Source organism: Geotrypetes seraphini, chromosome 14 (assembly GCF_902459505.1).
Source record: "Geotrypetes seraphini chromosome 14, aGeoSer1.1, whole genome shotgun sequence".
NCBI classification, from domain to species: domain Eukaryota; kingdom Metazoa; phylum Chordata; class Amphibia; order Gymnophiona; family Dermophiidae; genus Geotrypetes; species Geotrypetes seraphini.
The window spans coordinates 67,602-82,246 of NC_047097.1; the positions used below are offsets into that span (position 1 = coordinate 67,602).

Sequence of the window (14,645 nt, forward strand, 5' to 3'; positions counted from 1 at the left end):
GACTGCACAGGTTTAGCAGCTTCAACTGCTGGAGACTGAGAACAGACCGATTGTAGATGGCACTGCACAGCTCACTTGCAGAACTCCTGCCAAAAGTCTCTCCACCTGCTGGCAGAGGAGTGCAAACTCATCCGTCTCCCTCTTGTTGCCTTCCTCCCCAATTTTCTATTTCAGTTATAACTCTTGTGCAAACCATTGTGTTGAAGGATCGTGCAACTTAGTGCACAATGGCCTGAATAAGCATAAGAAGCTATGAAACTGTCTCTCCTTCCTGCGTGAGATTGCAAGCTTTGATAGGATCTCATGAGACCTACTGGAGGGATTCCAGCTGTACTTACAAGCCAGAGTCTGATCAGAGAACAGAAATCAGTACACTCAAACCTTGCTATGTCTTACACACCCAACACACCATCACTCACCACTTGACTGCAAGTGTCCAGCAGTTAAAAAACATTCCAAAATTAAACACAATCCCCTGGACCCCCCCCAAAAAATTGCTGCTTAGTTTAAACACATTTGCTGCAAAGTGGAACTAAAATCCAACACCCAGAACAAGTTGGAGTTTTCTTCCTGATTAGACAGGAAGAGAGTGAACCTCACATACTGTGGGTGAACAAGACTGCCAATTCCCCTACACTCTGCATGGTGTATTAATAAGGCTGCCTGGGAGTTTTCTGTTAGTCCTGGACAACAGTAATGAAGAAATCAAATACCCCTCCTCCTAGATGTCACTACTCTATCCTCATTGTGTGTGTTAATTTTCAGCACTACAGACCTACTCCCTATGGATTCATAAAACCACGCTGTGAAATGCAGGATTTTTTCATGTCAGGATGGCACACCTTCCAGACAAGTGTAAAAGTTAATGCAAATGCACAAATGTGAATCAAGAGTATCGATGCAGGGATGAATACAATGGAACCACCAGAAAGCCACCTGCACAACAGAAACCGAGGGCTCACACATGGATTTCAGTGTCATTCAGTCCATTCAACACTTTCAAGTTGGCTCAGAGGCTCATTTATGCTTCATTCTGCATTTTCAGCTTCTTGTGACTCTCAAAGGAGACATCCCGGTAAATATACAACTATTTAAAGAAGAAAGGCAAGTAAAACAAGAATTTATTTTTTCTGTATCTTAGAGAAAAAAAATGCACTTTTTAACATACAGCTGGAATGTATAATGTCCACTAGGTATTGCTGTTCCTGCAGAGGTGACCCCCAGTTTCAGAGGCAGTTTGGTTACTCGAGTCCAGGCACGATCCCTCTGGACTCAAGCAGACATCAAGTGCAGACCTGCTTGGACAAAGTGAAACAGTTTTTGCCAACACCAGTTACATGTTCCGTGACCAATAAGGACAGTAGCTTGGTAATGGTGAATAAAATTAAGGTGAACAGAAATGAACTCCAGAAAGGCTTAGACAGTAGAGATCCTCCGATTCAAACATCAGATGGCAGCAGGTACGGTCCCAGGGATAGTGACACCAAGAGACCAAAGTCACCCTAAAGGGAGGTGCTTCAGCAACCTACATAAGAAGCCATAGAATGACAGTGGGAAAGGACATGTACGATGGCTCCCTAAAAGGTGAAAAAGCAGCTTACAGGTGGGGGTCAAAATAACAGCACAAGAACATGGAATACTTAGAGAAATGATGCAACTTATAAACAAGAGTCTCTGGAGGCAGAAGGATGCCAGTCGATCCGTTTCTGATGGGAACAGTACAAGCATCATCCTATGTAGATGCGGTGGAAATCGTTGGCACCAAAGGCAGCATTGCACTTGGGACACTTGCGCTGTCGGGTGTCATAGCGTGTTTTCACACACTCAAAGCAGAACACATGGAAACACTTTGTGAGGACAGCATCCATCTTCCGCATGTTACAGCAAGGGCATGTCAGGCGAGCCTGTGGAAGGGGAGAGAGGAAACTGGAGATATGAGCAACAGCAGGAGAAATCTCTTCCCTACTGACGACAGAACAGCTACATGAGCAAAACACATTGGGCCAGATTCTATAAATGGTGCCTAAATTAGGCCCCCTAATCACAGACATCTAAAATGCCATAAATCTGCACGAATGTTACATTTTTTTTTAAATTGGTTAAATGGTGTGGTAATTGACCATGCCATAAAAAACAATTTTAAAAATCTTATTTTAATTTGTACTTGAACTTATGCACAGATATCCACACAGCGCCTAGCAACGCCTAAGTTGAGGTGTTCTCCGATGCCTAAATGAAATGTGGGGGTGGAGAAGAGACGTAGTGAACTTGGGCATCGCTAGGTGTGCAAGATAGGACCAGATAAAACCAAGTTTCCAAGTTTATTATACATTTGATATACTGCAGTGGGAAAACATCTATGTGGTTTACATAAAATTGCTATATGTAAAAATAATTAAGATAGAACTACAATGTCAATAGTAAAAGAATGAAGAAGCTCAATTAAATTATTTATTAAAGCTTGTTATTTTTCTTATAATCAGTATCAGAATCTGTTCTATCTCCTGCATCCTGCTTTTATTAGTCATATGGAAACACACTCCGTCCCTCCTCGACGCTACAACCCACTGAGCCTTTCTCCAGTAGCAGTTGGGAGCACACTCCACCCCTCCCCAACGCTACATCCCGCTGAGCCAGTTGGAAGGCACAACCCTAATGGCGCACAGACATTCGGCGCACCGTCTAAGGCGTACGTCAAAGGCACCTCAGTGAGCACCTTTGCGAAGCGACTGAAAAGTGACCGAACTACCACAATTTCAACCCCACCTAACCAACCTACAACCTACAGTTTGGTCTCATACAATCACACTACCAGACACGCTTACTCTCAAAATGTTAACTACACCACAAAAACACACACAAGCTATCTTACTGATTGCCCTGATTCTAGCTAACTGGAAGGCAACAGCAAACAACATCTTCCCAATACCAACTATATCAAATACTAATGGAATTCTCCACCCATCCACACAAATCACAACAGACAGAAACACAAACTACCAGACCTACACCTACCACTCCAGCAATGGGTTTCAAGAAGTGTAGCCAGTGCCAGCGTGTGATTTCTCTTACGGACCCACACCGTTGGTGCCTCATGTGCCTTGGGCCAGACCATCAACTGAAGTCGTGTAAGCGCTGTGCTACTCTTCAACCTCGAGATTTTAAACGTCATCGGATTTTAGTGAAGAAGCTTTTCGGGATGGATTCTTCAACCACTCCCTCGACTTCAAAAGCGGACTCGTGCCCTCCTGCTTCCATGACTCCGAACTCGAGCCTCATCAGACCTTCTTCATTTACATCAGCTCTTGCTTCGAATACACCTGCTGTATCTTCCCCTGCATCCTCAGGTCAGATAGCTCAGCAGAAGGTCCCAGCGGTGGTAATCAAGGTTGCACCTTTCCACAGCTACTTTGGAACCTCCAGCCAAAGCAGGTGGTCCGGTTTCAGATGCGGATCCATCCTTGCTGGCTTCTTTCCAGACCATGTTAGAGAAGCAGTTACAACAGAGGTGTCACAGTGTGTAGCATCGGGTCTCCTGAAGCAGAATATTCGAAACGGGGCCGCGTTGAGACCCCTAAGAGCCTGTACAACCACAAACTTTAAAAAGCTTGCACAGATAAGTGTATAGTTTCCAATGAGCAAGAGTCTTTTTGTATAATTTTTTGAACAATTTTTTGTCAATTTATAAATTATTTAAACTGTTCACAATTTTACCAGTGGCTAGAAAGTGAAGTTCTGTAAAGTAAAATGCAATGACTGGACGGTAAACTCTTGCCCCAAGGGAAGGTATCCACCTCCCCTTCAGAGTTTCACTTCTCTGAGCGTTTTTAGGAGTCATTTGCTCTCTTCCCACTGGTACATAGTATCTACATAGTCAGTCTCCTATTTATTATAAAGATGGATACAAGGCAGAAAGTGAAGATGGAGAGAAAACCATTCAAAGGACAAGAAGACCCTGGAAACATAGTTAAATGCACAGAAAAATAAAGTCACCAGACAACAAAGGTAGGGAAAATGATTTTATTTTCAATATAGTGATTGAAATGTGTCAGTTTTGAGAAAGGAAAGATATTAAACTTTAAATGTGAGGGCTGCAGAAAAAAATAGGGTACTTGGAGGGCCGCAGAAAAAAATAGTTAATGACAAGATTTATAAACTATAAAGAGTTTTACCTCATGCAAAGTTGTCATTTCTTTAATAAGACATTAACTATTGTTTTCTGCCGCCCTCCAAGTACTACAAATCCAAAATGTGGCCCCGCTAAGGGTTCGAGTTTAAGACCACTGGTCTAACCCCTGTGGAGTACCACAAGGATCACCTCTTTCTCCCACACTCTTCAACCTATACATTGCCGCTCTCGGCTCCTATCTAGACAAACAAGGTCTAACCTCCTACAGTTATACAGACGACATCACCATTCTCCTTCCTTTCGATCAACCAGCACCATCCATGGCAGACACAATACACAGAATACTTGAAACAGTGGCAGCATGGATGAAAGTCCACAAACTGAAACTGAATCAGGACAAAACAAACTTCATCCTACTCGAAAATAACAAAATCCCAACCGTAACAAACCTTGTCATAAACTCTACAACATACCACATCCATCCAACTTTAAAACTCTTGGGAGTGCTAATAGACAGAGGCTGTATGTACAATGCAGCCACAAATCAAAACAATAAAAAATCATTCGTAGTCATGAGAAACCTGAGGCAAGTCAGAAAATTATTTGACAGAAAACAATTCCAACTCTTGGTGCAATCCCTAATCCTAGGTCTCATAGACTACTGTAACATACTATATATCCCCTGCACAGCAACCATGATAAAACAACTACAAACAATACAAAACACGGACCTAAGACTGGTCTTCTCACTGAAGAAATTTGACCACGTCACAGAGGCATACCACGACTCACATTGGCTCCCAATATAAGTGAGAGTACACTTCAAATTTTACTGCCTACTATTTAAAGCAATAAATGGAGACAGCCCAGCTTATTGGAACAATTGACTAATTCAATCCACCTCAACCAGACATAGGAGAACCCATGCACTATTCATACACCCTCCAACCAAAAACGTCAAAAGAAAAAAACTGTACGACAACCTCCTAGCCACTTGAGCTGCACCACTTGACATCCAACTCTACAACTTATTGACCTCGACCGTAGACTACAAAACCTTCAAAAAAGAAATAAAAAACCCTTCTATTCAAAAAACACATAAAACCGAAATAACTCAATCAGAAATGTCCCAAGCATCACCTGCAACTACTCCATATGTACTTCTAATACCATGACAATTCAAATGTAATCCTTAGCAACTCAAAGAAATGTACAAACTACTCCCTAAATACTTCTAATGTCCTGACAAACCACTTGTAATTCGCCTTGAACCTCAAGGTAATGGCAGAATAGAAATCCCTAATGTAATGTAATGTAATATGCATTTGTGAACAGAAAAGTTTTTAATGATGTTTTAAAGCATTCAAGATTTTGTACTATTCAAATGTGATTTGGAAGAGTGTTCCAAAGTTGAGGACTGATAACTGCTAAAGACTGGTTTCTTGTAGATGAATAAATTATTTGTCTAATTGATGAAATTACTAAGGCCAGGATTCTCAAAAACCTGCGTTAAAAAGCAACGGTCTGCTAATGCAGCTGTTTTGATAGTGAACTGAAAAAAGTGAGATAGTCTTAAAACATCGCGCATGCAAATGAGGTCAGCGGACAGCAGCAAAGATTCGCTAAATTTGCATGTGACCATCGATGGTGATAGCGATGGGCACATGTGCAGAAAAAAATGCATCAAGAACCCCCCCCCCCCCCAACAACAGCGGGACAGATGTTCAGTCTCTCCCACTGTCAACCAATAAACCATCCCCCCTGCAGCAGGAGAGATGCCCATACTCTCCTGCTGCCCTGAAAGTTCGGCCGCGTGTCACAATCCCCACAGCAGGAGAGATGCCTACACTCCCACTGCCATGAAATCCCGGACGCGTGCCAAACATCCACCCCCGCAGCGGAAGAGATGCCCACTCTCCCCCGCTAGCAAGTAACGCCCCTGCCAAAGAAGACCCCCTCCCCATCTCCGACGCCCCTTCCCCCTTATCTCAGAGGGACACAGCTCCCTACTCCCAACTGGCCTGCATAGTCTAAAATGGGCCTTCTCCTCCCCGGTGCATCTTGGCCTGACACAGGCCAGCTTGGAGGAGGGAGACCACGTCCCACCGAGCATCTATTTTGAGGTAAGGGAGAAGGGGCATCGGAGATGGGGGAAATGGGGCTTTGGAGACGGGGGAGGGCCATTCTTTGGCAGGGGGGTCACTTACCAGCGGGGGAGCATGGGTATCTCTCCCACTTCTGGAGGGGGTGGGGGGGTGGGTTACGTGTGGCCGGGATTTCAGGGCAGCGAGAGAATGGGCATTTCTCCTGCTGCATCACAACACTTTTAGCAGTCTCTGACACTGACCGGCACCCATGGACCAGTCGCTTATTTTTGTTGCCAAAAGCCGACACCACTTTTAGAAAATGTCTTGGCATGTTTTAAGAATCCACTGGAGAGCTCATTTCAATGTTGAAGAGCCCATTTGCATGTCACTGTCGAAAACTGCTAGAAAGCTCGCTATTGACAGAGATAATCCGTTTTGATAATCTACCACTAAAATGCATACAGGCTAAACCATTGGTAAACGATTTAGCAACGGTGTTAAAGTTTTGAGAATCTGAGCCTAAGAGATTTTGTTATGAGGAATGTAATGGACGTGTTGTTGAGTAAGGTGTTAGGTATTTGTCCAAATATGGTGGTGACTGATTATGGTGTCTACTATATTGGCACTTACCTCTACGACGCTTAAGTCCACTTATAGAATCTGGCCCATTGAGCCCTACTGTGTCATAAGGGCAGTATTATGCTCTGCATGGCTATTATCCTCTCCCCCACCACCTCAGAGGTGCACTATCACGTTCCACATAGCAATCATTTCCATAATACTACTGTCCTCTTCCTGGTTGCCTCAGAGAAAACACAGTTACTTACCATAACAGTTGTTATCCAGAGACAGTAGGCAACTATTCTCACATATGGGTGACATCATCCACGGAGCCCGGATGCGGACAGTCTCGCAAGCAGATTTGCTTGTAGAAATGTAGAAGTTTTGAGTCAACAGCACCGCGCATGCGCAAGTGCCTTCCAGCCCACCACAGGGCGAGTCTCCTCAGTTCAGATAGCTAGCAGAGAAGCCAACCAGGGGAGGTGGGTGGGTTGTGAGAATAGCTGCCTGCTGTCCCTGGATTAACACCTGTTACAGTAAGTAACTGTGTTTTATCCCACATATGGGTGACTTCCAAATTAGCCAGAATGGGATGGTGTGAGTGTTGGCAACTTGGGAGAATAAATTTTGTAATACTCTCTAGCCAAAATGGCCATCCCGTCTGGAGAAAACATCCCGACAATAGTGAGAGATGAAAGTATGAACCGAGGACCAGGTAGCAGCTTTGCAAATTTCCTCACTAGGAGTAGATCTGAGGAAAGCTACTGAAGCCGCCATGGCTCTGACTTTGTGGGCTGTGACTCAACTCTGTAGTTGTAGTCCAGCCTGGCATAGCAGAAAGAGATACAAGCAGCCATCCAGTTGGAGATGGTACGCTTAGAGATTGGATGTCCCAACTTGTTTGGATCGAAGGAGACAGAAAATTGAGGAGCAGTTCTGTGTGGTTTGGTGCGTTCTAAGTAGAAGGCTAAAGCACGTTTACAGTCCAGAGTATGAAGAGCTGATTCTCCAGGATGAGAATGAGGTCTTGGAAAAAACACTGGAAGTACAATAGATTGGTTGAGATGAAATTCTGAAACCACTTTAGATAATAATTTAGGATGAGTACGGAGGACCACCTTGTCATTTTGGAGAATTGAGAAAGGTGGTTCAGCAACTAAAACTTGCAGCTCACTGACTCGTTGAGCAGATGTGAGGGCAATGAGAAAGACCACTTTCCAAGTAAGATACTTCAGATGAGCCGGAGACATTGGTTCAAATGGAGGCTTCATCAATTGAGCAAGAACAACACTGAGATCCCAAACCACTGGAGGCGGTCTGAGAGGAGGTTTGACATTGAAAAGACCTTTCATAAATGTGGAAACCACCGGATGAGCAGAGAGGCTGATGGAAAATAGCAATTGCACTGAGATGGATCGGATCGATGTAGACTTGAGGCCAGAGGAGGATAAGTGCAAAGGATAATCTAACACAGAAGATAAGGAAGAATCTTGAGGCTCCTTATCATGAGAGATGCACCACGTAGAAAATCTAGTCCATTTTTGGTGGTAGCATTGTCTAGTGGCAGGCTTTCTAGAAGCCTCTAAAATGTCTCTTACAGGTTGAGGAAACTGAAGAGGAGTTATGTTGAGAGGTACCAAGCTGTCAGGTGTAGAGACTGCAGGTTGGGATGAAGCAGAGATCCTTGACTCTGTGTAAACAGAGAAGGAAAAACTGGTAGAAGGTATGGCTCCCTGCTGCTGAGTTGAAGTAGAAAGGAGTATCAAGGTTGTCTCAGCCACCGAGGACCTATCATAATCATGGTGGCATGATCGTTCTTCAACTTGAGAAGAGTCTTGAGAATGAGAGGGAATGCAAGATCGCTCTGAGTTCCAAAAGATTGATGTGACACTGACGATCCATACTGGTCCAGTGGCCTTGAGTACAGAGACCATCGAGATGAGCCCCTCAAGCGTAAGTTGAGGAATCTGTCGTGAGGACCTTCTGTTGAGGGGGCGTTTGAAACATCAAGCCTCTTGAGAGGTTGGAAGAGAGCATCCACCAGCGGAGAGACTGTCTCAACGAAGGAGTGACTGTAATGTGTCGAGAGAGTGGTTCGCAAGCCTGCGTCCATTGAGATGCCAAGGTCCACTGAGGAATTCTGAGGTGAAGTCTGGTAAAAGGAGTCACGTGTACTGTGGAGGCCATGTGACCTACCGTGTTTCCCCGATGATAAGGCAGGGCCATCAAATAAGACAGCCCCCCCTTTTTAGAAAAAATTGTAAAATAAGGCACCCCCTCCACCCCCCCGCAAATAAGCCACCCACCGATACCTGCGCTTACCCGAATCGGGTGGTACGGTGGGTGACTCCGTGTGGTCCCTCCGTCTACCGCGGGGGTCGGCAACCCGCGGCTCTTTTCCACCTTTGCCGTGGCTCCGGTAGTGTGTCACGCAGGCGTGCATCTTACAAGTCCGGCGTCGCGGCGGGAAATAGCCATGCTGAGCTCACTGCTCAGCATGGCTATTTCCCGCCGCGACGCCGGACTTGTAAGATGCACGCCTGAAAAAGAAATCATCCTGGCCGGGGTCGGTGTCATGCTCCGGAGATCTACAGCCTTCCTATCTCCCTCTCCCTTCTACCTGCTTCCGGCCACATCCCCTGCTCCACGGCTCTCTTCGGCAACTCAGCAGCAGCGATCGACACAAGCTTCTGACGTCGGGGCCTACCCTCTGCGAGTCCCGCTTGTTTCAACTTCCTATTTCCACAAAGGCGGGACTCGTAGAGGGAAGGCCTCGATGTCGGTAGCTTGTCTTGATCACCGCTGCTGACAAGTTGCTGAAGAGAGTCGCGGAGCAGGGGGGTGTTGCCAGGTGCAGGTAGAAGGGAGAGGGCCAGATGCAGGACTCGTGGGTGAGGGAGCAGAAGAGAGAGGGGAGGGAAACAAAAGGAAATATTTTATACTGGGCTGGGCCGGAGTGGAGGGAGGGTGGAAAGATTCTAGCTACAGGGTGCAGTAACAAAGGAAAAGGGGGGGAAAGCTGAAAATGGAGATAGTGACACAAAGAAGAGAAAGGGTAAGCAGGACCTACTGAATAAGGATAGAGATACAGAGGGGACATGAAAGGGTAAATAAGGCATCCCCCCGAAAATAAGCCCTAGAGCATATTTTGGCCTTCCAAAAAAAATAAGACAGTGTCTTACCATCGGGGAAACACGGTAGTAGTACCATCATGTGTCTTGCTGAGATTGAAGAGCGGGAAGACACTGCATGACAGAGTTGAAGGAGAGCTTCCAGACGCTGTTGCGGAATAAATGCTCTGAGATGGGCAGTATCCAGAACAGCTCCAGAACAGAATTGTAGGAAGGAATGCTCTAAGATGGACAGTATCCAGAACAATATCCAGAACAGAATTGTAGATTCTGAGAGGGCTGAAGTTGAGATTTAGGAAAGTTGATTTCAAATCCCAAGCTTTGTAGGAACCATGTAGTCCGTTAGGTCGCTACAATAACCCCCTGAGATGTTGAATCTTTGATGAGCCAGTCGTCTAGGTAGGGAAATACATGAAGACCATGGTTCCTTAGAGCTGCTGCTACCACCATCAGGCACTTGGTAAACACTCTGGGAGATGAAGCCAGGCCAAAGGGTAGCACTCTGTATTGATAATGCAGATTCCCCACCCAAAATCTGAGGTACTGACGGGAGGTCCGATGAATGGGGATGCGAGTATAGGCCTCCTTGAGATCCAGAGAACATAACCAATCATTCTGATCTAGAAGAGGGTAAAGGGACGCCAGGGACAAAATGCAAAATTTTTCTTTGACTAAAAATTTGTTGAGAGCCCTGAGATCCAAAATGAGTCTCAGATCGCCCATCTTCTTCAGAACTAAGAAGTAATGGGAGTTAAAACCCCCCTGCTCTGCTGTTCCAAAGGAACTTCTTCGATGGCACGGAGACGAAGCAGAGCTTGAGCTTCCTGAAGAAGAAGGGCGGTCTGGGATGGATTGGAAGGATACTCTCTTGGAGGAAGCTCTGGTGGAACCTGAGTGAAATGAAGAGAGTATCCTTCTCTGATGATCGACAGCACCCAGAGGTCGGATGTAATGGTCTCCCATCGGTGGTAAAAAAGATGGAGATGACCTCCTATGGGGGAAGGAGGACAGAAGCAGAACAATGGGTTATGCTCTGTTTTAGACAGTCAAAAAGGCTGCACAGCCTTAGGTGCAGCAGAAGGCTGAGGTTTCTGTTGCTTCTGCGGTTTCTTTGGAGGTGCTCGAGTGTAAGGAGCCGCCCTTGGAGTATAACGCCTCTGGAAAACCGGAGTAGGGCGTGTAGGTTTTGCAGGAGCTGGCATTGACTTTGGTCTGACAATGCAAGCAAAAGATTTTTCATATTCATACAACTTCTTAGTGGCAGCCTCTATGGAGTCATCTTGTCATTGCCCTGACAAGGAATGTTAGCCAGACAGTCCTGAAGATTAGGATCCATGTCAATGGTTTGAAGCCAGGCCAAGCGGTGTATTGCTACAGAGAAAGCAGTGGCCCTGGCTGACAGCTCAAAGGCATCATAAGATGATTGGAGAAGATGCAATCTGAGTTGCGACAGAGTAGCAGTGACTTCTTGGAACTCGAAATGTCTATGTTGATCCAGGTTCTTCAGAAAACCTGGGAGAATATCAATGAAGAACTTGAGATAAGTAACGAAGACAAAGTTGTTATTGAGGACTTTGAAGGACATCATAGCATTTTGATATAGACGACGTCCAAACCTGTCCATGGTCTTACCCTCCCTTCCAGGAGGAACTGTAGCATAGACCTTGGAAGGATGGGTTCTTTTAAAAGAGGATTCCACAAGAAGGGATTGGTGAGATAATTGCAAATTCTCAAACCCTTTGCAATGCAGTGTTCTATACCTCGAGTCCAATTTGCCTGGAACAGCAGGTATAAGGAGTCTCCAGACAACGTTTGAAAGTTTGAGACAAAAGCTTGTTAAGAGGAAGCTGAATTAACTCTGCAGGAGGCTGAGGTAGATGCATGACCTCGAGATACTCCTTAGAGTATTTAGAACCAGCATCTAACTGAATTTCCAGGTCATCAGCCATCTGACGAAGGAAGGACGAGAAAGACAGCTGATCCGCTAAGGCCCTGCCTCGAGAGGGACTCTATGACCTCGAGAACGAAGGTGAAGCCTCTCTGGAGAAGTGGCAATCCAAAGAATATGGAGACTTGGAGGAGGCAATGGAAGCAGCTGATTCCTCAGGGTCTGGAACTGGTGACCTCGAGTGAGGAATTGGAGGCCTCGAAGAGCTGGAAGGTCTGGAATGAGGCCTAGATGAAGAAGCCTCGATGATCTTTAGAGGAAGATCTGCGCCTCGATGATGTCTAGATGAAGGCCTCAATCGACAACGAGAGTGGTGTCTGGAAACAGGTCTCAAGGATCGAGGAGACTTCACCCTATGTATGGAAATAGGCAATGCTACTGGTGAATGGATACAGCTAGAAGCTGTAGATCGAAACACAGTGGATTGGATCAAGGAATCTCGAAGCACTCCCAAAGAATCTGCTCCTTGTATGGAGTGTGAGAATTCCTGTCGAGACACTCGCAAAGACTCTGCTCCTTGCATAGAGTGTGAAGCTTGAGCTCGATGCACAGGCAGGGACTCGATCTCATGGGAGACTGCTGATTGCCCAGGCTGGATTACAGGAGGCAGCATCGAGGCAGAACCATATTTGCTCAGTAACTGAACAAATTGCTGCTCCAACATAGTCTGGAGAGAAGTCTGCAAAGGTGGATCCGCGTCTGAAACCGGACCACTTGCTGAGGCTAAAGGCTTCAAGGTGGCAGTGGAGATGTGCTTGGACTTGGAGGTCTTGGAAAGCTTGAGGACCACCACAGGAACCTTCTACTTAGGTGTCTGACCTGAGGGAAGCTCAGGAGAAGATAAAGCAGTTGTTCTCAAGGCTAAAACAATCCAAATGAAGATGGTCTGATGAGACTCGAGGTCTGAGTTGTGGAAGCAGGAAGGTGGGACCGAGGCAGCACTCGAGGTTGAGGGTTTTACTGAAGAGTCCATCCTGAAGAGTTTCTCCACTAAAACCCGACGACGTTTAAGGGCTCGAGGTTGAAGAGTAGCACAGTGCTAACACGACTTAGGATTATGGTCAGACCCAAGGCACTTGAGGCACCAGCGGTGTGGGTCCGTGAGAGAAATCGCACGTTGGCACTGGCTACATTTCTTGAAGCCCGTGACTGGCCAGGACAAAGGAGGGAAGACAGCCGCTGCGAAGTCGAAGCCCACAGGCTGCGGCCGCGCGGCCTGGCCCACCAGTCAGTCAACAAAGAAAAATAAAATAAGTCTTTTTTTTTTTTTAAAGGAAAATAAAGAAAGTAATACAGCGATTCGTGACTAAAAAGAACACAAACTGCGGTGAGAGAAGGCACGGAATGAACGAAGTTCGACGCAGAGTGTCAAAGTACAGACTTCTCGGCTCTGCGGAAAACTGAGAACTGAGGAGACTTGCCCTGTGCTGGGCGGGAAGGCACTCGCGCATGCGCGGTGTGACTGACTTAAAACGTCTACATTTCTACAAGCAAGTCTGCTTGCGAGGCTGTCCGCATCCAGGCTCCGTGGATGACGTCACCCATATGTGAGAATAGGCTGCCTGTTTGTCCCGGGATAAGTAATGTTATGCTCCATATTGCTACAATTTTCTACAGTATTGTCTTATAGTATCAGTGTCATGTTTCAAAATACTACTGTACCCTCCCCTACCACCTTAGAGATGCAATGTCACCTTCAGCTCTATCACCCCTTTCCCCAGCGGCTCAGAGGAGCAGCCTTCCCTTATCAGCTCTGAAGCACCCCCTCCCCCGTTACCATCCCTCTCTCCCTTTTTCTTGCTTAATGTACCACCTTTGGCACCACCAGTGGCGTACTTAGCATGTGTGACACCCGAGGCCCATAATTTTTTGACACCCCCTCATCTGTATGAAAAACATGATTTTTAGTAACAATCCACATGTCACACAAGAGTGTACCTAGGAAAAAGCAGCATCTTACATACTGCAGTGAGCAGTACATCAATACACCCATTGTAAAACTAAACAAGCCAGACTAGTACAGATCAATCCTACACAGTCAATCCTAACCGAAAACCATGTCTTTTCGAACACACACAACACAGAAAACACCTTCGCCTAGTATGTAATCACAAACTAACCCCTCCCCCTTTTACAAAACTGTAGTGTGGTTTTAAGCAATGGTGATAACAGCTCAGACTCTAATAGAATTCTGAGCATCAGAGCTGTTACCACCATGGCCAATGCTAAAAAACGCTCTACAGTTTTGTAAAAGGGGAGATAAAATAGAAATACGTAGACAAAGATTAAACTGAAGCACCAAGAAGCTGGACTCTGCATACAATGCAACACCACAGAAACAGCGATGCATCTCCCCTAAAGCCAAATAAATAAATAAATATAATTTTTTTCTACCTTGTCTTCTCTGGTTTCTGCTTTCCTCATCTTCTTGTCACGCTCTTCCTTTCATCCACTGTCTATCCTCCCTCTGCCCCTTCTATATGGCATGTTCTCTCCTTCTATTCCCCTTCCAGAAACTTTATGCCTCCTCCTTCCAACTCTCCCTTCACTCCCATTGGTCTGGCATCCATCTTCTTCCCTTCCCTCCTCCAATGGTCTGGCATCTCTCTCCTGTCCTCTTCTTCCCTCTCCTATACCCCATGGTCTGGCATTTTACTCTCTCCTCTCCCTTCCCCCCCACTTCCATCAGAATCTGCCCCCCTTTCTTTCTCTTCAACCCAATTCCATGCAGTATCCTTCCCCTTAAGTCTCTTTCCCCTTTCCCTGCACACCAATTCCATCAGCATCTG

General features: G+C 45.9%; 1 protein-coding gene across 1 annotated transcript in view; it reads right to left on the reverse strand.

The window, feature by feature from the left end:
* Window positions 1-1,103: 1,103 nt before the first annotated feature.
* RNF20 (ring finger protein 20) overlaps window positions 1,104-14,645 on the reverse strand; it is a 170,989-nt gene continuing 157,447 nt past the window's right edge. Inside the window, exon 20 of the mRNA XM_033919511.1 lies at window positions 1,104-1,904. Coding sequence (XP_033775402.1) covers window positions 1,728-1,904 — 177 coding nt within the window. The 3' untranslated portion in view covers window positions 1,104-1,727. The remainder of the gene's footprint in view (window positions 1,905-14,645) is intronic.